Source organism: Dryas octopetala, chromosome 1, assembly GCF_963921425.1.
Source record: "Dryas octopetala chromosome 1, drDryOcto1.1, whole genome shotgun sequence".
Classification (NCBI taxonomy): Eukaryota; Viridiplantae; Streptophyta; class Magnoliopsida; order Rosales; family Rosaceae; genus Dryas; species Dryas octopetala.
Window position 1 is genome coordinate 7655271 of NC_141366.1, and position 27788 is coordinate 7683058.

At 38.9% G+C, this 27788-nt stretch overlaps 2 protein-coding genes across 2 annotated transcripts; one reads left to right on the forward strand and one right to left on the reverse strand.

The window, feature by feature from the left end:
- The first annotated feature begins 16011 nt into the window (after positions 1–16011).
- Positions 16012–19517, forward strand: HERK2 (hercules receptor kinase 2). The gene is made up of 2 exons (XM_086238267.1): positions 16012–16362; positions 16482–19517. The coding sequence occupies exon 2, from the start codon at positions 16650–16652 to the stop codon at positions 19206–19208; it is 2559 nt and encodes an 852-aa protein (XP_086094393.1). The 5' UTR covers positions 16012–16362; positions 16482–16649; the 3' UTR covers positions 19209–19517.
- A 637-nt stretch (positions 19518–20154) lies between these two features.
- LOC147297232 (GDP-L-galactose phosphorylase 1-like) lies at positions 20155–23519 on the reverse strand. The gene is made up of 7 exons (XM_086252611.1): positions 22886–23519; positions 22531–22661; positions 22392–22451; positions 22076–22306; positions 21787–21963; positions 20833–21081; positions 20155–20536 (listed from the first exon to the last, which is right to left on the reverse strand). Exons 1-7 carry the CDS (start codon positions 22950–22952, stop codon positions 20339–20341), a joined length of 1113 nt encoding a protein of 370 aa, XP_086108737.1. The 5' UTR covers positions 22953–23519; the 3' UTR covers positions 20155–20338.
- Positions 23520–27788: the final 4269 nt, after the last annotated feature.

The following is a 27788-nucleotide window of genomic DNA, read 5'->3' on the forward strand; positions in this document are numbered from 1 at the left end:
AACATGAATACAATAAATTTATACCAAAAAAAAATCTATATTTTGAATTCGTATGGAATACTTTTTAAACCTTTTGATCAACGCTCTGCTTTAATAATAGAGTTTATATGTGTAATGAGATCTGTTTATATAACATACAAATTCTTAATTTAAATTGTCATCCCTATTTAAAGCATGCATATAAATAGAACAACATATTTTTGGGATGAACTTCAGGTCATCTAGGATTAAAAATGGGACATGATCTAGTGCACCTGACAGATAAAGTAACTGGTACCACTTAACCTGCCATGCTTATTCTCATACAAATTTCCCAATTGACAGCTTTAATGAATCCAATTTTGGCATGCACCTAGATGATGATGGACCAAGCCTGGCCTGTTTGTTATATGTGATTTCAGCAATGTTAGTTTTGATGGGTCCTATTTTGCTTTTCAATTTTGGTGACTTGGTCACTTAAATTATAGGCTGCTGTGGGCATTATGATTCCCAAGTTCAAATTGACCTTTACCTCCACACATACTGCCCTTTTTCTAGCTTTCATGAGGCCCCATTCATGAATCGCTTTTGACTGGCAATTGTGAACTGTGATCTTTCAATGACACTATGGCAGCAAAGTTAGAGGAACATATCATTTTAAGTATAGTTATTTTATTCCACTCTGGACACCCACCTCCCAAATTGGATGAGATAATTTTTTTGTTTTTCAATCATAGACAAACTTGGAAGTTTTAAGCCAAATTTTCTCAGTCAAAAATAGGAGTCTGAGATCAAACTTAGATGTCCATAGAATAACTTTACTTGTAAGCATTAAGTATGAGTTTTGGAATGCCTGGGATCTGCTGTAGCAGTGTCAACTAAATGACGAATAGAATGTGCAATGGTCTCAATAGGCCAATTACAATTTACAGGGAGAGGGAACGTTCTCCAGATAAAATCATGTCCACAATCCAAAATCTCAACCATCTCAAAAATGTCATTAGGTGGGCCATCTCCGATCACCACACCACCACCACTTTCATGGCATATCTTGAGCTATTGTCTTGAAATTTTTCTCTCCCCAAAAATGAGCAGAAGTGGTGTTTTGTAGTGCTTCAAGTCTTCCCACAACGGCCCAACATGCAAAAAAAGAATTATCAACTCCATGAGGTATTATTCAGAATGTATGTTGTGTGAGAAACATATATTCAAGTAAATAACAAGTACTCTGGTAAGCAAGCTTACTGCTGCCTTCAAATACTTTAAGCAGACATAATTTCTGCAAGACTCTGCACATCTTAACGATGCAGCCAGCCCGAAACTATCTAACAAGATTGGGGATGAACTCTTAAGCTGTTCAATTTATTCATACAGTTAGAAATTTTTAACATAATAAAGGCAATCGTATAAGCCAAACACTATTGAGGAGCAAAATCTAAAAATCACATGTTCCACAGCTCTCCAGTATACCAGGTGTCTAGAAAGAGCTCCAAGTTATATGCAATATAGCAGAAGTACTACATGTTAATGCGTATGAAACTCTAAAAATACTGGCTGCTGAATGAAGGTACCCTTTAGCAACAAAATTATTGGCATGGACTGTGCCCTTTATTATTGTCAAACAAAGAAAACCAAATGCATACGTAGACGCATACACATAGAACACAAACAATGTATGAGCAAGTGATCTACTTTTAATCCATCCCTACTGGTCTTATTCGCTATTCACACAATGGATGAAACCTTGTAGAGACCCCACAACAACAATATCTTCTTCAATGTACTTCTTGTCTAACTTAACTTTAAACTTGGGCAACCTTATAAAACACATCTCCTACCCAACCATACACCATCAACTTTGTATAAGAGTTTGAAGAAGGATTTAACTAGCAACTATTGCTCTCTTATTCTGACAAGTGCAAAAAGAAAGGCAAGGATTCTGGCAATAACATTCAACACCACCACCTATCACTCATCTCAAAAAATATGGAGTGCAAAAATATCCCAGTCACCCCAATAGGATTCCACAAAAAAGTACTGGACAGAGGTATCTAAAAAATTAAGTAATACCACATACAAACCCAAACCATGACTATCCATTTCCAAATTTTTTGTTTTATCATTTGCCAAACGAATGCTGAAATATCTATTTATCCCAACAAGGTGCACAGGGGATTGCTCATTTAGATAGCAAATGAAAATAGAAAATGGAAAGGAGAGAGAGGCAATTATGAATTGAAAATATATCGAGGCAATCGTAATTGAGGCATATAACCAAGGCAACTAAATATTGAGTTCAGACATCAAAACAACTGAGGCAAAAATAACCGAAGCAACCATAATCGAGACATTTATGAATTGAGCGAACAACATACAGAGACAAGCTTGAATTGAGGCAACAAAAGTCTAGGCAATCGTAACAGAGACATTAAAATAACAAAGGCAACCGTAATTGATGCATCAAAATAACCGAACCATGATTAAGGCATTAAAATATCAGAGGTGACCATGAATTGAGGCAACAAAACTGAGGCAACCATAATCTAGACATCAAAATAACTGAGGCAACCATGAAATAAGGCCACAAATACCAAGACATTAAAATAACCTAGCCCATCATAAATTGAGGCAACAAATACCAAGACATCAAAGTAGGCAACCATAAATTGAGGCAACTACCGAGACAACCATAATCGAGGCAAAATAACCAAAGCAACCATGAATTGAGGCGTCAAAATAACCCAGACAACCAAGAAATGAGACATCAATATAATCAAGGCAACTCTTATCGAGACATCAAAATAACTGAGGCAACCATCATAGAGGTATCAATGTACCGAGTCAACCAACACCGAGGCATCAAAATAACCGAGGCAACCCTGAATTGAGGCAACAAAAACCAAGACATCAAAATAACCGAGGTAATCATGAATTAAGGCAACATATATCGTGGCATGAAATAATGGAGGCATCAAAATAACTGAGGCAGCCATCATCGAGGCATCAAAATAACCAAGGCAGCCATCATCAAGGCAACAATACTCCGAGGCTATTTTGATGCAGCCATCATCGAGGCATCAAAATAACCGAGGCAGCCATCATCAAGGCAACAATATACCGAGGCAACGATATTCCGAGGCAACAATATTTCAAGGCAACAATATCCCGTGAATTAAGGCAACATATATCGTGGCATCAAATAATGGAGGCATCAAAATAACTGAGGCAGCCATCATCGAGGCATCAAAATAACCGAGGCAGCCATACCGAGGCAACAATATACCGAGGCAACAATATTCCGAGGCAACAATATTTCGAGGCAACAATATTTCGAGGCAACAATATTCCGAGGAACCAATATTCTGCAACAATACTCCGAGGCAACAATATTCCGAGGCAACAATATCCCGTGAAGCAAGGCAACATATATCGTGGCATCAAATAATGGAGGCATCAAAATAATTGACGCAGCCATCATCGAGGCATCAAAATAACCAAGGCAGCCATCATCAAGGCAACAATACTCCGAGGCTATTTTGATGCAGCCATCATCGAGGCATCAAAATAACCGAGGCAACCATTATCAAGGCAACAATATACCGAGACAACAATACTCCGAGGCAACAATATACCGAGGCAACAATATACCGAGGCAACGATATTAACGATATTCCGAGGCAACAATATTTCAAGGCAACAATATCCCGAGGAAACAATATCCCGTGAATTAAGGCAACATATATCATGGCATCAAATAATGGAGGCATCAAAATAACTGAGGCAGCCATCATCGAGGCATCAAAATAACCGAGGTAGCCATCATCGAGGCATCAAAATAACCGAGGCAGCCATCATCAAGGCAACAATATACCGAGGCAACAATATTCCGAGGAAACAATATTCTGCAACAATACTCCGAGGCAACAATATTTCAAGGCAACAATATCCCGTGAAGGAAGGCAACATATATCGTGGCATCAAATAATGGAGGCATCAAAATAACTGAGGCAGCCATCATCGAGGCATCAAAATAACCAAGGCAGCCATCATCAAGGCAACAATACTCCGAGGCTATTTTGATGCAGCCATCATCGAGGCATCAAAATAACCGAGGCAGCCATCATCAAGGCAACAATATACCGAGGCAACAATACTCCGAGGCAACAATATCCCGAGGAAACAATATCCTGCAACAATACTCCGAGGCAACAATATTTCGAGGCAACAATATCCCGTGAATTAAGGCAACATATATCGTGGCATCAAATAATGGAGGCATCAAAATAACTGAGGCAGCCTTCATCGAGGCATCAAAATAACCAAGGTAGCCATCATCGAGGCATCAAAATAACCGAGGCAGCCATCATCAAGGCAACAATATACCGCGGCAACAATATTCCAAGGCAACAATATTTCGAGGCAACAATATTTCGAGGCAACAATATTCCGAGGAAACAATATTCTGCAACAATACTCCGAGGCAACAATATACCGAGGCAACAATATTCCGAGGCAACAATATCCCTTGAAGCAAGGCAACATATATCGTGGCATCAAATAATGGAGGCATCAAAATAACTGAGGCAGCCATCATCGAGGCATCAAAATAACCAAGGCAGCCATCATCAAGGCAACAATACTCCAAGGCTATTTTGATGCAGCCATCATCGAGGCATCAAATAACCGAGGCAGCCATCATCGAGGCAACGATACTCCGAGGCAACGATACTCCGAGGCAACGATATTCCGAGGCAACAATATCCCGAGGAAACAATATCCCGAGGAAACAATATCCCGAGGAAACAATATCCTGCAACAATACTCCGAGGCAACAATATTTCGAGGCAACAATATCCCGTGAATTAAGACAACATATATCGTGGCATCAAATAATGGACGCATCAAAATAACTGAGGCAGCCTTCATCGAGGCATCAAAATAACCGAGGTAGCCATCATCGAGGCATCAAAATAACGGAGGCAGCCATCATCGAGGCAACAATATTCCAAGGCAATAATATTTCGAGGCAACAATATTCCGAGGAAACAATATTCTGCAACAATACTCCGAGGCAACAATATTCCGAGGCAACAATATTTCGAGGCAACAATATCCCGTGAAGCAAGGCAACATATATCGTGGCATCAAATAATGGAGGCATCAAAATAACTGAGGCAGCCATCATCGAGGCATCAAAATAACCGAGGCAGCCATCATCAAGGCATCAAAATAACCGATCCAGCCATCATCAAGGCAACAATATACCGAGGCAACAATACTCCAAGGCAACAATATACCGAGGCAACAATATTCCGAGGCAACAATATTTCGAGGCAACAATATCCCGAGGAAACAATATTCTGCAACAATATTCCGAGGCAACAATATTTCGAGGCAACAATATTTCGAGGCAACAATATCCCGAGGAAACAATATTCTGCAACAATACTCCAAGGCAACAATATACTGAGGCATCAAAATAATCGAGGCATCAATATATTGAGGCAACAATATTATGAGGCATCAATATTTCAAGTCACCAACATTTCGAGGCTATCATCGAGACATCAAAATAACCAAGGCAATAATATTCCGAGGCAACAATATTTTGAGACAACCATGAATTGAAGCATCAAAAATCGAGGCAACTGTAATTGAAGCGTTATGATCAACCATTTAACCGTTATGATATATATAAGTGAAAGTATAGGCAAGTTATAACAAATAGAGTGAAATCAAACAGCACAAGAAGGCAAATTAAATATAAGGTAGGAGTCTAACTGATGGAAAATGAAATTCACTGATCTGAATGGTTTAAAATCTAGTGCAAAACTTCTATCCATGCTCTTGAAATCTACAAATTTCCACTTCTATGCTAAGGAATTGGATATGAAATAAAGCATTCTAGCGGCTGAACTACTTAAATAGTTAAGTTTTTTCTGAGTTCAGAAGAGTGGATCCAGAAATTTAGATTACAAATATGAAGAAAAATTAATAGATAAATAAAATAACCAGAAACTTTCAAGAATAGGGAAAAAAAACAAATGCATGAAAGTGAACAATGTTAAGGCTTCCTAAGCTTACCTTTTGAGAAAAGTGGCAAGCTATGAAAATATAACAGACTTTTGGTAGAGAAAGAACCCAAGAAAAAAAAATAAAGATATCCTGACCTGTATGGGGATCATGAGAACTAGCATCAATGATCCATAGATACCATGATACGAAAAGGTGCTGACCATATTCCGTGAAGTTGTTGACATGTTTGCTAAATCATGAGAAGGGCCTCGTTAGTTATATATTTATAATTCAAAAAAATGACTTTAAGATAAAGCACTCCAAAGAATTAGAGATGGCATTTCCATTGAGAGAGAGAGAGAGAGAGAGAGAGAGAGAGAGAGAGAGAGAACATAGACGTTAGAAACCTTCATTCTTTATGTTTAAGGGTTTCCACAGGAATCTAAAATTGCTGAGACTTTTATAGCATTTCTTAATGTATGATGATAACCAATCTACTTGATCTCTAGAGCATACCTGAAGTGCATAGCATCTGTTGACATCATATTTGTTATCTTCCCAGTTGGGAACTTCTTACGGTCCACATGATTTAGTCTTAAAGATCTACGAAATACAGCAGTACCTACAAGAAAGGAAAACCAAATTTTCATGAATCACACAACATGAAACAGAATTGGGCAATTGAACCGACCAAAACGGCATTAGAGGCTGAATGAGATTTAATACAAAATAAAAAAAATGAAAAACATAACTGAATTAGCTTGTTAATATACACAAAGAACTTTACCAAAGTTGACCTCAGCCAAAAACCGACCCGCATAACATTCTGGAAATACTGAGATTCACAGAGCACACCAAATGACTGGACAAAGATGAATAAACTTGGACAAAGATGAACAGTGCACACCAAATGTATCTTGCAATATTTTTGCAAATTTAACTCATCAGCTCTCATTTTTCATAAATTTAATTTAAACCCATTACAGGAAGCTCCTGGAGCAACTTCTAGCTCGAAAAGAATAAGCAGAGTTTTTCATGGTGCAGACATATACAGAAATTTGATGCAGTATTATTTCAAATATGCAGGGATGGCAATCAAATCATTACAAGTAAATAATATGAGAAATGCAAGTACAAAAGTCAACCTCATAACAAAATCTCAAAGGGAAATCCATCACACACAAAAAAGTGCCAAAGAAACATATACGCCTGACAAATCAGAAAACTAGACAAACTCTGCCTCTTCACACATGTAGATTTCTAATTGAGGCTTTGGCGAGAAAGAAACTAACCTGAAAGAGATGATTTAATAGAATGGGACCCGCAACCTGAGAAAGATCATCACCCATCTACAACATGTTCAAAGTAAAATTAGTAAACTTCTTAAGAGTCATCAAACTTTTAAATCAACATTGTTTCTGACAATGTACACACAAATAAACTTGCACATGTATTAAACAAAACATTAGAGCCATATATCCATGAAGAATTAAAACTTCATTCCCAACTCCCGAGAAATAATGTTTATATACAATATAAGTTCTGTTAATATATGCTTTTGAAAATATATTTTGCTTTTTAGACTTTGTAAACTGCGGAAAAGTTCATTACCTTGAAAAAGCCCTACCCACCAGAACCTACATACAACATTTTAACAAAAGCAATTAAAATAAGGTGGAAATGCAATTAGCATTTGTTGGGCAATAGAGAACTGATAATTGAGAAATTTATTGCTATGATTGAGAACTTATTCAAAAAAAAAAAAAAAATTCCTATTAAAATGGTAGTTCAACCATTACCTTCCTCCAAGGCTACAATTCAATACTCTTAGAAGTTAGAAGCCATGGCTTGGACTTTTGAGATTCTTCAACCCAACATTTCTGGAACCTGCAAATCAAAACTGTTATGCATGTTGTGCACTGGACACACAAAATTGTGTAAAAGCAACTGGGAGGCAACATGAAGTGGACCTTTTAATCAATTTCTCATTTGATCCCATGTGTCCAACTTCCAAACATCTGTTTCAGTGATGGGTTTTCTCTATCGGAATATATTTTGGATACATCGATCCAAAATATTTTCCGATAGAGATGCACAAGACAATAGTAAGTAGGTGTAGTCTGTAGAGTACATGGAATATCCACCTAACAATTAAGAAAATTAAAAATTACAGAATTACATAACTCCTGTCTAATCAAGATCAAGCCAATGGTAGAACATTCTCAGTTTATCCATTAAGCACATATATGCTCCTCCCTAAGCAATAACTCAAAGACTAAGGCCATTTCAAAGTTATAAAACTCTGTATCAACTGCGCCAAGTTTAAGAATTACTTACAGCATGCCTTGCAGGGAAAATTTTCTCTTCTCCAGGATAGTGCTTCATATTCAACATTGTCAAGAGATTCAGATTGCAAAACAGTGTAGCCGGGATAAGCATCCAAATTAGGAACATAAACAAGAAGTAGAATTCCAAACAACACCTACATCAGAACAATAACCACAGACCAAACTGTAATCTACACGATATGGAATGACTTAAAAAAAAAAAACTAAGATCTATATTCTCTACTAATACAACTGATGTATTGTATTATACTGTTACTAATTACTATAGACTTGGACATCTAAGTTTGGTACAAGAATAAGGTGAAAAAAGAAGAGGGCTGGAGTAAAACTAACTACTGATATCTTTTAAAATTGACATATGCCTAAAAGGGTTTGATTCAGTGATAAACATACAAGGCAAAGACTACAAACAGTAAAAACTGGAGGATAATAAAAGAAAAACAAAGACCAATAATGACACAAGAAAAACCAGATTTTTGCATGGTTCACACCCCACGTCACCAAACAAAAATCATAAAACAAAAATAAGCAGGGCTTCACATACTAAAACAAGTGTGACTGTGAAGTAAAACATGTGTCAAAAGTAAAACAAATTTGCCATGCCCAGAAAAACACAAACACAAACACAAACACAAACTCTGTCATATAATAAATAATGCAAGCGAATGAAAAAATAGAGAAGCACCAATGCACTATACATGCTTACCAAATACCTGGCCAATTTCAAAATAAAACGAAAGAAAAAAAGAAAAATCAGACGCACAAAATTCCATAAAATAAGACAGTGAAGTGAAGATAAACGTATGAGAAGGAAGGAAACTAACTAGATTAAAACAGACCTCGGTCGAAATTAGGGTTTCTTTATAGTGGAGGCATTGCGTTGCGTATGGGAATGGGAATAGGAATGGGCCTCTTGTCTTGGAATGGAAGCAATGAGAAAGAGAAAGGGAGTCGGAGAGTGAGTGACTTCTCCGAGAGGTCTGTGCGTGAGTGTGACTCTGTAGTTGTGTGTGTTAGTGAATAGTGAGTGAGTGGAGGTGACCGTTAATTTAGAGGCCTGCTATTTGCACACCCTAAAATTTCTTTTTGCACACTCCAAAATTTTAATTTGTGAAATGACAAAAAATACCTAAAACAAAATTACCCAAAACCTCATCCCCTCTATCTCTCCTTCCCTCTCTTTGCCATCTCTCCCCGTCACAGCCCCAACCACCTCAGCCCCGCCCCAGCCCACCCCAGCCCCGACAACCCCAGCCCCGCCTCTTCTCACCCCAACCCAGCCCCGACCACCCCAGCCCTGCCCCAGTCCACCCCAACCCAGCCCCGACCACCCTAGCCCCGCCCCTTTTGCTTGCAGCACCACCGCGCGCAGCGCCTTCCAGCCACCGTCGAAGCTCTCTCTCTCTCTCTCTCTCTCTCTCTCTCTCTCTCTCTCTCTCTCTCCGAGTAGCTGGTTCGGCGAGTACTTGCCGAACGGGTCCTTGATGTTCGGTGGGTACCTGCCGAACAACACTCACATCGTTCGGCGGATGACTGCCGAACGAGTGTGACATTTTCGGCGGACCAGTGTCGAGCGGATGCCCAGCTGCGCGAGGGAGGAGAGAGGGAGGAGGTGGTGCTGCGGGGGAGGAGAGAGAGAGAGGAGGGTGGTGCGGGGAGGGTGCGGGAAGGAAGGAGGTGGTCGGGTGAGGGGCTGGGTGGGTGGGTCGGGGCTGGGGTGGGCTGTGACGGGGCTGGGGTGGTCGGGGCTGGGTTAGGGTGGGCTGGGGAAGAAAGAGAGGGAGGGGGATGGGTGGTCCGGTGAGGAGGGAAGGGGTGTGTTTTTTTTTTTTTTTCTGAGTTGATGGGGTGTGTTGGATAAAATGGGGATATTATGGTAATTGGGAGGGGTGTGTGTATGAGAAAATTTAATTATGGGAAGGGTGTGAGGGTGTGAAATGAGAAAAAGTAAAAAAAGGGTGTGCAAAAAGAAATTTTGGGGTGTGCAAATAGCAGCACTCTTAATTTATTGATACTGAGGCGGTGGGTTAGCGTTAATTTTACGCCTCCTAATGGCGGTGGGTTAGCGTTGATTTTACGTTGGGCTTTACAATTGGATCCGGCCCATCCCAACTTTAATATTAGGGCTGGGCTTTCGTTTTAAAATTCCAACTCGGAGCCCAGTTTCAATTCTTCTGTTACTTTTTATTTAGAAACACCTTTTTATTAATGGTCAAATAAATTTTTTTTTTTTTAAACACCTTTTTATTTTTCTAAAAAATATTTAGTTTTGAAATTTCATCTAAGGACAGAATTGGAATTTTAGGGAAAGAATTCTGATTTAACAGAAAAGTGGACGTATGTGCCACATTGGGATACAGAGCAAAGTGTAAGTGGTTATTAATAAAAATAATTTTTTGGATAGTAAAATTAAAAATGCCCTATAATATGGGCGGTATTAATGCAACAAAACACTTTTCAACGATTAATTTCTTGTATGTCAATATGTGACAACATGTAATGGGTTATAAAGAGGAACAACTCCTTGCCAAACTGTTCGTATGACTAATCATCTCGGCATAACGACAAGTCACACAAGGCCCAACACCATGCTGTTTGGGCCTAGACCCAAAAGACTAAGCCCTTCCTGGGCTCCTAGCCCATGATCCACTAGGCTCCGGCCTCATGGGCCCCGGCCCCCTGGGCCCCGGCCTCTTAGGCTCCGGCCTCCCAAGCTCAAGCCTCCCGGGCCCCCGGCCCGTGTCAACTCACTCGGATCCTCGAGACCGGTGCCACGTGGCGCTCCTACAGTGCAAGTCACCACAAAGGACACGTGTCGTCACCGGATTGGTTGACACTCTTCCAAAGGTACTATAAAAGAGGTACCTTCTTGTCACAAAAGGACAAGGGAAATCATTATTATACTATTCACTCACTCTGCTCTCAGATCTCTCTGAACACTGACTTGAGCGTCGGAGGAGCTTTGGCCGGCACCACACCGGTGCCCTTCCCGCTCACTTTTGTGTACCTGTGCAGGGTGCTTGGATACCATTATCTCTCATTACTCACCAGTCGGACCCAGCTACCCGTTCCTGCCCCACTTCGACGTGTCATCCACTCAGTGGTGGGTCAACGGGCCTACGTGGTTCGACTCGACGTTGACTGCTTTACCATTTTTGAGCATCAACAGTTTGGCGCCGTCTGTGGGAAAGGTACAACTTTTCCCCATTGAATTCTCTACCCTCAGTTGAGGTGCAAAGACCTTCCGAGCTTCCGAGCTCCCTAGCTTCCGAGCTCCCTAGCTTCCGAGCTACCGACCCTCACAATGTCTGACGGAGGTCCTATCCTCGACCAAGTTGACAACACCCCGCTGGTTGACAAGCGAGGTAAGAAGACTGCCGAATCTGATCAGGAAGAGTACATCCAGCGTTTGGAGGCTCAGCTCCAACGAACCCAGGAACAGCTCGACCTCCAAAAAGGTGCAACACAGCTTTATGAGCGACTCCTCCGTGACAGGGAAGGACATACCCCTCCCCGGAGTGGTGAGAGGAGGAACCCCCATGACAGGGACGAACACACCACTCTCCGGAGTGGTGAGATGAGGGATCCCCCCCGAAGGGACCAAAATGTTCCCCGCCAATTGGATGTAGGGCAAGGTAGCCATCCGCCCCCAGGTTTCCAAAAGAGACTTGTCCACCCGGTCAGCCGGGCTCGATCTGGCGAGCATCCTACCCGCTCTGAGGAGTTCCACATTTACCGGGACTGTCGTCATCTGCTCGACGACAACCGCTCTCGGCGAGAAGAGCAGCGGACGAACCGGGGCGAATCCAACCCGCGTGCCCGAGACTTGGAGGAGGAGCAGGGGCGATCCAACCCGCGCCCCCGAGACTTGGAGGAAGAGCAGGCCCCCCGTCCCAAACGACGACGGGGAGAAGAGCAGGTCCTCTCGACTGGGCGCCGCGCAGAAAATAACACTTATATAAGTGAACAAGTCGCTGACTCCGGTAACAGCGGCTCTCTTCCACCAGACCAGCTCCAGCAACTTCTCATGGACATCAGTGAGCGCCTGAAAAGAGTGGAAGGAGGAAGTCGGGGTGGGCACCCATCTTTAGAAACAAGGGAGCTGCCTGGACCTTTCACAGCTCGCATCCTATCCGCTCCTCCGGTTGGCGACGTCCGACCTCCCAAAATCACTCCATACACAGGGAAGGAAGACCCATATGATCACCTCATGAGTTTCAGATCCGCTCTGGAATCTAAAGGTGCTGATGACATTACGAAGTGTCGAATCTTCCCTTCCACCCTCTCTGGCAGTGCAAGGGACTGGTTCTACCAACTTCCTCCGGGCTCGGTTGATTGTTTCAATGAGCTCCGAGAGCTCTTCCTGGGCCAGTATATCATCCAGACCGATAGAATCTACACCACGGATGACCTGACTCGAGTCCGACAGGGCAGCAGGGAATCCCTCCGGGAGTACATCACTCGATTTCAGCTAGAACGATCCCGGTGTCGCGACTGTGATGAGAAGGTAGCCTTCGCTGCTTTCAAGGGTGGTCTCCAAGAGGGTAGAAAGAGGGCAGAACCATTTTCCTTAAACAATTAACAATGTAAACAAATCTTGACCAAAAAAAAAATATATATATATATATAAATACAATGGAATTTTGGTTTTGGGTTTGCCTATTGGGCTCTGGACCTCTGGTTATTGCCTTGTTTTGGAAATTTGGACTGTCCTTGATGGCCTTGGATTGTAGTCCCTAGTTTTTGGTTATTTTACAGATCTGGGTTTGTTTTTTTATTTCCTTGCCTTTGGCCTTTTGTACCTCCTTTGCCTTTCCCCCCCCGCCAAAACAAAATCTGGACAAGAATCAACAAGAAATCAAAACTAGAAACCATGGCTAAGATTAGTCAACCACCTTTGGTTTTTCTTCTTTTTGCAATAATACTACCAAGTGGTTTTAGCAATTAAAAGACAAAAAAGATTCATAAAATCGGACAGCAATTAATTCTGATTAAATAATCAAGGTTGTTGGTGTATCAAATCTAAATTATATACTTTTTTGTGGGTCTCTTCTGAAGTCAATTTAGTTGGATTTGATTATTTTAACCAAATTTGTTTTCCTGTATATAGTGGACTCTGTACTAGAGCCTCTAGACAATGATTGATTATTAAGCTGTGATTGCATGCATTGAGCTAGGTGGAGTGGAATCATAAAGTCGGTTGCATTAACATTGTGGTGCTTGTAAATATAATTGTGAAATTTTTCCAAATTTTCATAAAACAAAATAAAATATCTTTTGCACCAACTTAATGAAAAAAATAATAATTGCAGATAATATTGTAATATAGCCAAATGCCAAATGGGATTTCTGTAGTAAACTTATTGAGTTCGTTCATATTTTTTTTTTGAGAGGGGACTTCGTTCCTTCTTCATCTATCATTTCTTAATTTTTTCTTTGTATGATTGGGAATGGCTTCTAAATTGCACCTTCAATGAATATCGGTTTAGAAATAAAAGAAAATGCCACGTTGATATGTCATCTGCATGCAGGAAAACCCTAAAACACATTTTCATCATCCATTTCTAAGCTACCTATGCTTTAATTAAGAAATGCCTGGCTAATAAGGGCACCAAGAAAGGGTGTACTATAATTTTCTTTGGGGATGGGGGTCTAAATAAAAGGGGTTAGTATTTAGCTAACCTAAGAGCCGACGGTAAGAAAAAATTAATAAATATTTTGTATGACCCACATGATTTGGCCTATACATGTGGCATATAAATAGTGCACATGTACTGTAAAACAATATGTAAAGAGGTCAAGAGAGATCAAGAAACATATTCTCCTCTATATTGATGACTCACCTACGTACAAATTACATTCATATTGGTTTATTCTTAAGTTGTTAAATCATGAATAGTATGTAGCTTATAGCTTAATAGAATTTTTGCATTAAGTTATTGTGAAATTATGTGGATAGTGCTAGTTCTTTCTCTATCAAATAATTCAAATTAGAGAAAACTTGTATAAATATGTTCTTGAAAGAGTATTTAAATCAAACAAGTAAACATTTTATGAAAGCTCGTACATCAATTATAGCCTTTATAGGCAAACATTTTGTCAAAGAATATTAAGTTTTGGATGCAACTTATACCTACAAGTCTTTGTCTTTCAAAGCTCATAAACCCTTTTTGTTCACTATTCAATTGATGAGCTGTGTATTCAATTGTTTGATGACTTCCATATATTAGATGCTATGTTGATTTTGTTTTTTTCCTTTTTTCTTTTGCATTAAAAATATACTTCTTAAAATAAACAATATAGGAGATCCATGAAAAGAAAAACCCTATTAAGAAAATAGGTAATGTGAATACAGTGCACAAGGACAGCAGTAACAATGATAAAGACTTTCTTACTATACTTCAATCATTTCTACTCTTAAATAATTTAACCTATACTATTATGAAGACAATAATCTTTATCAATCATTATAATATGGAAAAATGTCAATTCTACCGTATTGATTAAAATTTTGTTACATACTTCTGTTCTCATTTTTTATGTAATCAGCAATATGGATTTCTTTTTTCTAACAGTCTCACCATTTTTTTTTTTTCCTTTTCACCAATTAGTTAAGAAAATAAGATATTTTGCCCTTTGAGATGACGTTTTAGATTGTTTAATAGTTATTTATTTCCATGCATTTATGTATATATCATACATGTGCAGATAACGCATGCATCAATCTACGTATCCATTTAAATATTTATGTACATACTGAAATCTGTATAAAATAAGTAAATCATAATTATTTTAAATTTTAATATAGATTAACTTAGTATCACAACTAGAGATATCTTTAGGAAAAAAATTTGATTTTAGAAAAAACAGCAAATCACGATAACTTTAAGAATCGTTTATTCGTAAAAATGGTTCAACAAGAAATTTTTTTTTTTTTTATATATATTAAATAATTTTAGTCAAAAGAAATGCTGAATGGCCCATTTATGTATTATTATTTTTGTTGTTCGAAAGAGTGGGTGCACTGCTAGTTTCAAAACCTATCTGGCTGTCTCCATAGTCCATTCAAGATGAAATTAGACAAAGCCATGGTCTGCGCAGATGAACATAATATAGTAAAAAAGAAGGAAGGTTCATGGAAGCAAGAAGAAAGAGAGACAGAGGAACAGAGAAACATGGCTGAATAAATGGCAAGAAGATGATGAACTACTGACCAAAATTCACAGAGTTCCAAGGACTCTTTAGGGGTACTTTAGGTACGGACAAGGACACAAGTTACAGACTTACAGTCCTTGCTAATAATTGGACAAATATAAGGGGTAGTATTGGAATGCCTCAAGAATAATTGTATGAATACATTATTATTGCATTTGTGCTGTTTATCATATCCGGATATCCCAGACATGAGCATGTGACCCACTTCATAAATAATGGAAGCCCATCTCAGGCAGCCAACAGTTGCCATTCTCACTCACATATATATATATATATATAAATATAAAATAGAGATTTTGAAGAAAATAAAATACTTCACCAAAAAAAAAACTTGCATAAAGAAAACACCACCTGTTACAGCAGTTACAATAGAAGTATAGAACCATAATTAATAAAGGTGCAAATTTAATGCTGTCATTTATCAGATTCTTGGCTCTTTTGGAAAGATACAAGACAAAGCAAGATGAAATGAACTTTTCCAATCTGTTTCCAACAACAACCCATGTTCCTTTTTCTTATTTTACCTTATTCAGAGAGAACCCCATTTCAGAAGCACAATCCTTTTTGAAGTTCTTTCTTTTTCCTTCCCCCCTGTTTTTCTTGATTTTGAGTCTCACTGGTGAAAAAAATTTGTCATCTTTGCAATCTTTTGCTATCCCCCTTTGCCCCAAATCTTGAATATCTTCTTGCTTCAGATCTAATAGCTAATTGGGTGTGTGGATTTCTGAGAGATTAGTACAAGAAAAAGTTGCAGGTGGGTTTTCAAAAACCAGTCTTTCTCCAAATGCAAAGATGAGTGATGAAGGTAACTTGATGTTTCTGCTAGAGCATGAATGTTCTTCAAGTTATTGAATTGAGACACCTACAAACTTGTGTTGTTATCTGAGTGTTTTTCTTATGTGGCTTTGGTAACTGGAAACCCAGGTCAAGATTCTCGAAGATGATGCCCTTCATGTCATTTAAGAGTTGGTTTTCCATGCTTTAGTACAAATTGTGCTTGGTTGATATTGGGTTGGTTCTTGTTTTTCCTTAGGGACCCTTTCCTTCTTTTCTTGATAAGCACCAAAAAAAGAACTCTTGCACAAATTGGTGATGGCGGTCCTAGGCAGGGAGTTCTTTGGACTGCTTTTTCTGGTGATAGTCTTTGCATTTTTAAGGACTGGAGAAGCTCAACCAAAGTCTTTTCTGGTAAACTGTGGTACAAATTCCAGTGTAACTGTGAGTGGTAGGAAATGGGTTGGTGATTCAGCCCCTAACAACAACCTCACCCTCAGTTCCACTGGCATTGCTGCATCCACCATTGATTCAACATATGGGCCGCTCTACAAAACAGCTCGAATATTCTTTGATGGCTTCAACTACACATTCCAAGGTATTAAGGGGAACTATTTTGTTAGGCTCCATTTCAGTCCTTTCTCCTTTGATAATTACAATGTAAATGAATCTTCATTTGAAGTTGTGGCAAATGGTCTGAAACTGGTGTCGGAATTCAATGTTCCCGGTGAGATATCACACAAGAATACGTACTTGCAGAGTTCAGGAAGCAATTCAACTGCTTCATTGATTAAGGAATACATTTTGGCCATCAATTTGGATGTACTTGTCATTGAGTTCATCCCAGATAAGGGGTCATATGGATTTATAAATGCAATCGAAATTGTTCCAGCTGTAGATACACTCTTTGCAGGAGCAGCTAGTAAAGTGGGTGGAAATGGTGCTAATCAGAATATAAGTTGGCAAGGAATTGAAACCATGTATAGGTTGAATGTTGGGGGTTCTGAAATTGATCCCAGTCAGGATTCAGATCTTTGGAGAACATGGCAAGTGGATTCTAGCTACATGATCACAGCAAATGCCGGTTTACAAATAAATAACAGTTCTAACATCACCTATTCGTCTATGAATGAATCGTCAGTGGCTCCTCTTCTTGTGTATGAAAGTGCAAGAACCATGTCCAACACTGAAGTCTTGGAGAAAAGGTTCAACATGTCATGGAAATTTGGGGTGGATCCTAATTTCGATTATTTAATTCGACTACATTTCTGTGAGCTAGTTTATGACAAGGCAAACCAGAGGATTTTCAAAATCTACATAAACAACAGGACTGCAGCAGATAATTTCAACGTCTTTGTCCGAGCAGGAGGGATGAACAAAGCATATCATCAGGATTTTTTTGATATGGTGTCTCCGAGAGTCAACACACTATGGATTCAATTGGGTCCTGACACAACAGCTGGGGCTGCAGGAACTGATGCTCTCTTGAATGGCTTGGAGATTTTCAAGATCAGTAGAAATGGGAATCTTGCTTATGTGGAGAGATATGATTCAGGTGTAAATTCATCAAGGAGTTCAAAAACTCCAATTCTTTGGGTTGGAATTGGAGCAGGTATAGCTTCTGTTGCCATTCTTGCCACTCTCATTTTTTGTTTCTTCAATAGACGGAGAGCAAAACCAAGTGACACCAAAAACAACTCCCCAGGGTGGAGGCCATTATTCCTTCATGGTTCCATTCTAAACAGCACTCCCAATGCCAAGGGATCAGCAGGAAGCCAGAATCCATATGGTTCTGTGGCCTCTATTAGAGCTGGCAAGCGGTTCATGTTAGCAGAGATTCGTTCAGCAACTAATAATTTTGATGAAAGTTTAGTGATTGGACTTGGAGGCTTTGGTAAGGTGTACAAAGGGGAGATTGATGATGGCACTCTTGTAGCAATCAAGCGAGCCAACCCCCAATCTGAGCAAGGCCTGGCTGAATTTGAGACAGAGATTGAGATGCTTTCGAAGCTTAGGCATAGGCATTTGGTCTCCCTGATTGGATTCTGTGAAGAACAAAATGAGATGATCTTGGTCTACGAGTATATGGCAAATGGGACGCTTAGAAGTCATCTCTTTGGGAGTGATCTCCCACCGTTGACTTGGAAGCAACGAGTAGAAGCATGCATTGCTGCTGCACGAGGACTCCATTACCTTCATACTGGAGCAGATAGGGGGATAATCCACAGGGATGTTAAGACAACCAACATACTGCTAGATGAAAATTTTGTAGCAAAAATGTCTGACTTTGGATTGTCTAAAACTGGTCCTGCTTTGGACCATACCCATGTTAGTACTGCAGTTAAAGGAAGCTTTGGATATCTTGACCCTGAATACTTTCGACGACAGCACTTGACAGAGAAATCCGATGTCTACTCTTTTGGTGTAGTGTTGTTTGAAGCTGTCTGTGCTCGGCCTGTTATAAACCCAACCCTGCCAAAAGATCAGATCAATCTTGCAGAATGGGCAATGAGGTGGCAACGGCAGAGGTCACTTGAAACCATCATCGATCCTCGTCTTGAAGGAAACTATTGTCCAGAGTCACTGGATAAGTTTGGGGAGATAGCAGAAAAATGTCTTGCTGACGAGGGGAAGAGCCGGCCAACAATGGGGGAAGTTCTATGGCACTTGGAGTATGTCTTGCAACTCCATGAAGCTTGGATGCGTACCAATGCTGGAGAAAATTCTTTGACTAGTAGTCAGGAGGCTTCTGGGGGTCTAGTTGAGGGAGAAGCAGAAGAGAGGCAAGGACCTCTGAGTTTAGACTTAGAAACCGGTTGCACCGGGAAGTCTACGACAAGAGGATTCACTGAATCTACAGATGCGGGTGCTTTGTAGCTCCAGTGGTTAAGAGCATTCACCTCCCCCAATGTTGTTTGATAAAAAAAAATAAAAATGAATCTACAGATGGGAGTTCAGATGCATGACCAGTGAGGAAGAGAAATTGTATTCATTATATTGCATTATAATTTTATAGATTCTTTCAATTTGTTTTACTTAATTCTATATGAACTTGAAGTTTTCTGTTGTAATATCGTTGTAGGCTTCAAATCGTTCATTGTAATCTAGCGTGCTATATTCAGTTGCCTTATTGGCCATATATTTTGAGAGTTCTCACAGACTATTCACTTAGCTACTTTCTGAGGTTTTGCGGCAATTGCTTTGGACTTTGTTCTGTTACTTACCATGTAGAAAAATTACTCATTTCCTACCGTATATAACTATTATATCATCAAGTATCCAAAAAGTTTGTTCAGAAACGTCAATGGCGTAAACACATGCTATAACAAAGAGCAGAAGAGTTGAAAAGCAGCACTTTTGAACAGAAAGTCGGAAACCGTTGCAGATATCAAGGTTGGTATTCATTAAGAATATGTAAATCAATTAAATGCCACAAGTTATTTCTCACACCTTTTCTCACATTATCAATATTCAATAACAATTAGACTTTATTGTTTCTCAAAAGATGCCATTTTATGATCTTCTTGGACGGGCTGAAGTTTTTACCAAAAAGGAAAATCTGTACTTGCTGAGTGTCTATACAGAAAGACAACTCGTGAGTTAGCAGAGAGAGAGTTTCTGAAGCAATGAAATTATGTTTCCTGAATCATCTTATCCATCACTAGTTTAAATTTATTACACAAAAATATACCATTTCATCCAGATCACAGATGTATGCGCTGGTAGGTGGCTAAGATAGATAATTAAGAATCAAAAATTTGTTTGATTCCATTTATCATTATCCAATAATGAAGGTATGCTTGTCATTACCATAATCCAAAAGATACCAACAATAATCAATTAGTTCCAACCCCATAACGCTCAATAAGCAGTTTAAAGGGGGTAAACAAAAGCTACTCTTTTACACATCTGAACAAGATTACATCAAACAAAAAGTACCTAAACAAATCATAATATTCCATTAGCAGCATGTTTGTCATGCTTTACAGTCATCAGAGCTCCCAAATTCAAGCAGCGAACTTACTTGCAATGCTGCAACAGAGCTGCTTCACCGCTTGGAAACCCTTATCATCAAGGGAGATGGTACTTAGCTGTTTTAGCAGAGCCCGCTCAGTAGCTTGATCAAATTCAGACCTTGATTTAAACAAGAAGTATCCCCCGCACTCCCAAGCTGAAAGGGTACAAGAGGTTTTTGATGTCTGTAGCTGCATAAAATATATTCCCATTAAGTATGCAAATCAAATGTGTAACCAGCAGAAAGTAAATTAGATTCTCTAGGTGAGTCATCAAACTTAACATGGAGGGCATATTTATGGACATATTTATCAATAAAGATAATCAATTAACAATGCTTATAAACGTAAAAGCATCTCCACACATAAACAGGCAAAGCTACATAGTACATGCTGTACTCCTACCACAATAAGTTACAGAACTGGACACGGACAATAAATGGCATGGATAATGTTTTTAGCCAAAAATAAAACCATATGCCATTTACCTGAAAAAATAAAAATATCCTTGTGCCATGATCAGATATCAGCAGATTATATGAAACGAGCATTCCCTGTAAACATGAACATATCTCCGCAAGAACCTCCATCACCATCTCTAAGTGGTTGCTCTCAAATACGAGGGTCTTAATGGGGTAATCTGCAACAGAAGAGATGCGCATCCCCTCTTTCCCATTGCCAAAAAATGTATCAAAAGGCATGAACTCAACAGGTAAAGGGATTTGAAGGTAACAGGCCTGCAGACAAATGAATCTTCAATTTATTGGCAAGAACAAGAATGAAATTTTGATATGAGATATAAACGCACATTTGTCAAAAGATGAAATGCTATACATCAAACTTCTATATCTTTGAACATAAACTTTTTTAACAGTATAGTGTATTGACAAGTAATGCTTTGATGTTGCCATATTTGTAACACAGGCAACTAAAACACTTCAGCTCACCCAAGAATATAACACGTATCTCTTTATATGTGGCACTAAGCATGTGGTCTCAAATAAAAAAGCCATATATTGCCATGAAGGGACCTTAACATACACAAAAAAGGAAGCCATCCATTCCCTAAAGATCAGAACCAGTTATGTGAACAAAAGAAATTCAAACAATTGGATCAATCAAAATTACAGATAAATTTAATCGGTAACTTTTATCATAAATTTCAGATCCACTACTGCCATAGACAATCGCCTTTTTGAGTTTATTTGAAGTTTAAACCATCAAAGATGAACAGCTCTCCAATTCTCATTAGTCTATTCTTCCTTGTGTTAGCAGAAAGGACACAAGCAATCATCAACATATACAGCTTTCTTGAGCAACACCACACAAACAAACCAAAAATAGAAAAGCCACCAGATTTTATCAAACCAAAGTAACATCTATGTCCCAATTTAAATCTGAATTGCACAAAGTGAAGAAAAGCAGTATAAGGAATTCCATACCTGGAAATATACATGAGAAGCACTAGGTGAATAGTCATAGAACAGGCGAAAAGAACAATTATTTACTTCAACAGCAACGCGCAGAGCCAGTTCCAATGATCTTGCATCCAGGAACTGGTAAAGAGTGTTAGAGCTATGTGGTACCAGAAAGACATGGCCATATTCCACAGGGAATGCCTGAAAAATAAGCGAAGCGTCATTACTTCTTACCTAGGTAAATCCGTAAATGGCCAAATTCCACAGGGGAGCCAGTTTCATGGTACCAAATATAAATAAGTCACTGCCTTACATTGATAGTAACCAATAAGGCACAGTCAGGAACAGCAGCTGAAAGAATAAGCTCAGGGTTTGACTTTTCACCAATTGCAACACAAAAGAGTAACTCCTCACTGCGTGCCATCCAACTAAACTCAAACACATCTTGGTGGCAGATTTTGTTCTTCTTGCCCAGCTTTGGCATATAATCCATACTCCATCCTTCATTAAACTGAGCAATAAACTTTTTCCTGCCACCAACAACCTGCATAAGCCATGAAGTATCTAGAGCTATAAGTGCCTTCAATTATCTACGCTAAAGAAACATCAAACTATGCAACAACAAAGACCTTAATTTCAGAGGTTGTCACATCATATTTGAACAGACCTTTCCACATTCGATCTTCCCACTGCAAGTTAGGAACAAGCATATAAGTCAAGGGCCGAAATCTATTAGTATCAAGGTTGTAAATTGTTTTGTTACCATACCTGCGCAAGAAGAATAGAATCTAACAAACTTTGTTCTTCTTCTTCTTCTTCAGGGATGCATGAAATTTGTCCAACGGAACCGTTTTCCAAGAGAGACTTGCTTCCAAAGCGGTAAAGAGGGATCCTCATACCTGAGAAAATTCCTTTAATACTCAAAACAAGCTATTAGAAAGATAAAAGTATTATAATTTTAAGTCCTGATGATGCTATAGAGCGACCAACTCAGTAAATGAACAATATAAACATGAGAAAAATCAAACACTCTCCAAAACTCCAAAGCAAAGCACAATGACCCAATGACAGTCAATCAAAAAATTACAAACCTTTCAAAGCAATCAATCAAAAAAGTACAAACCTTTCAAACAAAATGGATGGCATTGTGAGGAGAAATTGTCATCCTGAAGCTGCTGGACAGTAACCATGGCTAAAATTGAAGTATTTGCAAGCTGAGAGAAAACCCAGAAGGGGAAGTTGGGTGGCGGTCGTGGGTTTTAGCAGCAGCAGCAGCCGCCGCCGGCGAGGAAGGTGAGATCGGAGGGATGCCCACCGGCCGAAGGTAGGGCACCGCGACCACCGTGAAACGACGGGCGTGCAATCAACAACGACTTAGGGGAAGCTTCCATGCATTCTCTGCACCTTGAAATCTTAATACTACTGCGACTTGCTTTTCTTAGAGCCGTGATTACATCAACGAAGGCCAGCCCTTGCCGGACCAGCGATTCCAAATCCTTGATTCCGAGAATTACTCAAACAATCGAATGAAAATACGTGTGTGTGTGTATATATCTCTCTGTTTTATTTTGCTATTGATAACGATCAAGGGTGTGAGAGAATATTTTGATCGAAAAATCTCTGTATATCTATTTCTCTGTGTCAGGCTCTTCTTCTTCTTCTTCTTCTTCTTCTCTTTCTCTCTTGTAAGATTCTATCTCATGAGCCGACGTCGTTCGATTTCCCAGATGGAGCTTCGAATAGGAAGATGATACGTATGTTCTGGTTTTGACCGATCTCAGCCCTTCATTCGTGTATAAGATCTTTTACGTAATGCGATCCTGTCTGTGATGTAAAATCCAAGCTCCACTGTTGTTTGGGTGGCCTTTTCGGTTTACAAATGGAGCCATAGGCCATATATAGAAACTCACTCGACATAAATGAGCCTATGGAACAAAAATTAGTTAAAATCTCACCCACTATTATCTCTTCGAATTATAAGGTTAAAAAACTTCATTTCACCCTTCCTCTCTTCTCCTTCTTGTCGGAATCCATGCGTATAACTTACTCTTAAAAGTTGGTGCTCAAAGACTTGTATACTATTCTAAGATGTTCTATTTTTTCAATGTTGGATGTTTGGATTATAATAATTTCACTATATGAATATAGGTTCGATGATAGTCATTTCATTTTTTAGACAATTTTTACTTATATGTTAGTATTTAATGACTTAATATTATACTCGTACATAATATTTATGTAATTTTAATCAAGCCTATAGGTCACTAATTTCATAAAATCCGGCATAATTGCATGGTAAATCATAGTCTGATACCAATTGATAAAGAAACCATAAACTTCATATTGAAAACTAACTTATAAGGAAAGGATGCCCAGCCACTTATATACAATTTCAAGACTGTTCTAATTTTTAAATGTGTGATATTTCAGTCTTCAAATTGTTTAGCCGATAGCTAGGTAATAATTTTTATTTTTTAAATTATGATGCAAAGAAGAAAGATTCTCCAAGACTGAAATAGTGTAAAGTTTATTTATTTATTTTTAAACTTTAAAGTCATTTAATTTAGTTGTGAATTGAATTACCCAGGATTCAAATTTCAAGTGGTGAGATAGGTGAGATAAATGTTAGGATTAAACTAAGGGCCCGTTTGGATTGAGAATTTGGATTTGGATTTGAATTTCAAATTCATGTATTTTAAATTCATGTATTTCAAATTTATGTATTTCAAATCCTATTGTTTGGATAAAAAAAATAAAATATAATTTCAAATCCTATTGCAACAACTCGACCGCCAGAAGGCCAAGAAAAGGAACAAGTTTCAGCCCGGCCCAGTGTCAGAAATTAGCTCATAATATACCGATTCGAAAGGAACGACGAGACAAATGACCGATGACCTATTTTGGCCAAATTCCTTCGTTTAGGGCTTCAAATAAGCAATTTAGTGTTTTTGAATAAGTTTTCTAAATTGCACTTTATTTCCATTTTTATTTCCGTTTTGAATTTCGAACGTTTAAGGTTCTGAACGTATTTAAACAACCTTTTTGGTTGTTTGTATGATTCATTGATTATCATTTTTCAATCAGAAAACCTTGAGATTTCTCTCATTTCTCTGGTGGACTCCAGATTCTTCCTTAGAGTTAACGCTGGTTTTCCCTAATCTCTTTTATTTGCGTGTTACTAGGCTTCACCAAAAAGCTCAAGACCCGAAGCTCGCCCGGCCCATTATGCCCGAAGCTCGATTTGGCCAGGCCCGACCCGAAAGTCTCTTGGGTTAGGCTTGGGCTATCTCCTTGAAGCCCATGGGCCGCCCGTAGCCCGGCCCATTTAGGCCCGCCCAACCCAAAGCCCAATTTGGGAATCATAACATATTTAATAGGTTTTTCGTTTATTTACTCTAATAAATTATTAATACGCTTATTAAGTTATTATATAATACTATAATGTTAGTAAATAGTAATAGTATAAACTATAATACCATAAATAATAAAGTAATAAACTTTTAAAATTATATACAACATTACTACTATAATAAAACATAAATGTATATGTGTATATACAACTTTTATAATACAACTACAATTAAAGTTATTAAACCATGACCGTCAATTCATTAATTCAACGATCTGAACCGTTCATTTTCTATTTTCATAGTCAAATATCATCCTTACAAAAAATTGGCTAAATCGGAATTCATCTACCCATTCGATTATCATTAGAAAAACCACGATTATTCATTAATTCGACCACTGTTACGTCACTTTTGCATCTCCGATTAAGCTAATTTTTTGCAAGAATTCTCTTTGAGTGGGGAACATAAACTTGAACGGTTTGGATCGTTGAAAACACGATTGATATGTGAGCTTCTACATATAAATACACTTGAAGAGTATAATTTTAATAACTTTTCCGTTGAAACCTTGTTGTTTCCATAATTATGAAGACCACAACGTGATTTCAACAATCTGACCCGTTCATTTTCTATGTTCATAGTCAAAGATCATCCGTACAAAAAATTGACTAAATCGAAATTTATCTACCCATTCGATCATCATTAGAAAAAACACGATCGTTCATTAATTCGACCACCATTATGTCACTTTTACATCTCCGATTGAGCTAATTTTTTGCACGAATTATCTTTGAGTGAGGAACTAAAATTTGAACTGTTCGGATCGTTGACAACACAATTGCATCGTTTGTTTATAAAAATATGTAATAAAATATATAATAAAACATATGTACATTTATGTTTTATTATAATTGTAATGTTGTATATAATTTTAAAAGTTTATTATTTGTGGTATTACACTATTACTAACATAATAGTATTATATAATAACTTAATAAGCATATTAATAATTTATTGAAGTAAACAAACGAAAGAGCTATTAAATATGTTATGATTCACAAACTTGACAAATAAACTAGTCAGCTTAGTTGGTTGAGAGTTAAAACTTGTTATGTGAGGTCTCATGTTCAAATCACAACATAGCCAAAATCGTATATTTTTTTGAAGATATATATGTGTCTAAACAGGCTTTGGGCCCATTTTGGGCCGCCCGTTCGGGCCTAGCTCGGCCCGACCCTCCAAGCCCGCAAGCCAAAGCCCGATGGGCGGGCCTTGGGCTTCTGTATTAAAGCCCAAGCCCGGCCCGGCCCGAAAGCCCTATTGGGCTTCTATAATTCAAGCTCGAACCCGAAAAATTTTTGCCGACCCCTACGTGTTACGGTGCGTCAAGTGGTATCAGAGCAAAGAGTTACTTGGCTTGATGGGTGATCATCCCGAAGGAGGAGATCGCGGACTTGATGCCCTATGGGAGGCTGTGAATAAACAAACCACGAAGACTACTCAGCTATCGACTCAACTTGAACATATTCGACAGTTGTTAGTGGGTTTGAACCTTCAGGGTAACCTTAACCCTAACGGACAGGGCAATCCCAGACAACAACCAGTTGACGGAAGACAAGCCATGAGATTTTCCAGTGGTAACAACCGGCGACAACAACCTGAGAGTGACGATGAATCCGATGAAGAAGATGTAGTCCCGAATATTCGAAACAACGAACGGCCGCGAAACAACCACAACCAGAACTTTGACGACTACAGACTAAAAGCTGATATTCCCTACTTCAATAGGTATATGCAGGTAGAGGATTTCCTTGATTGGCTTACATAAGTGGAAAGGTTCTTCAAAATCATGAAGGTTCCTGAGGGAAAGATGGTGAGGATGGCCGTTTTCCGTTTGAAAGCCAGTTCGGCTGTTTGGTGGGATCAGTTACTTGGCGGAGAATGAAACAATTGATGATGGATAGATTCCTACCTCAGGACTATGAGCAATATCTTTATCGTCTCTATCTGAACTGTACCCAGGGTGTGAAATCTGTTGCGGATTACACGGATAAATTTTTGTGACTAGCAGAACGCAACAATCTGGCGGAGTCAGAACATCAAACTATGGCAAGATATATGAGTGGTCTGAAGCCATCAATCCAAGAAAAAATTTGATTGCAAGCTCTCTGGAGCGTTCATGAGGCTCATAATATGGCTTTGAAAGCGGAACTCATGGAAAGGGAGAGACGACCCGGATTTGGGAATAATACATATCGAAGGAACATACCAGAGGTGTCAACCTCTAGTTCCATTGATAAAGGAAAGGGGATTCTACCTAGCCCTGCGATCCCTCCAAAGGTTCAGAGTCAACCTTTTAAACCTACCGAGAGCGGTAGCAGATTCCCAGATGGAAATCAGACTTGAGCTCAGAACCAAAGGTCGAATCCGTATGCCAAACCAACAACGGACATTTGTTACAGATGCAATAAACCAGGTCATCGATCAAATGTGTGTCCAGAAAGAAGAACTGCAAATCTTGCGGAAGCTGATGGATTTGAGGATGACGCTGAAGAAACCCAACCTGAAGATGAATATGAAGGGGTTGAGTTTGGTCAAGAGGATGACGGAGAGCATGTTAATTTTTTCTTGCAGCGAGTTCTTCTTTCACCCAAGTAGGATGGGCAACGTCATAAC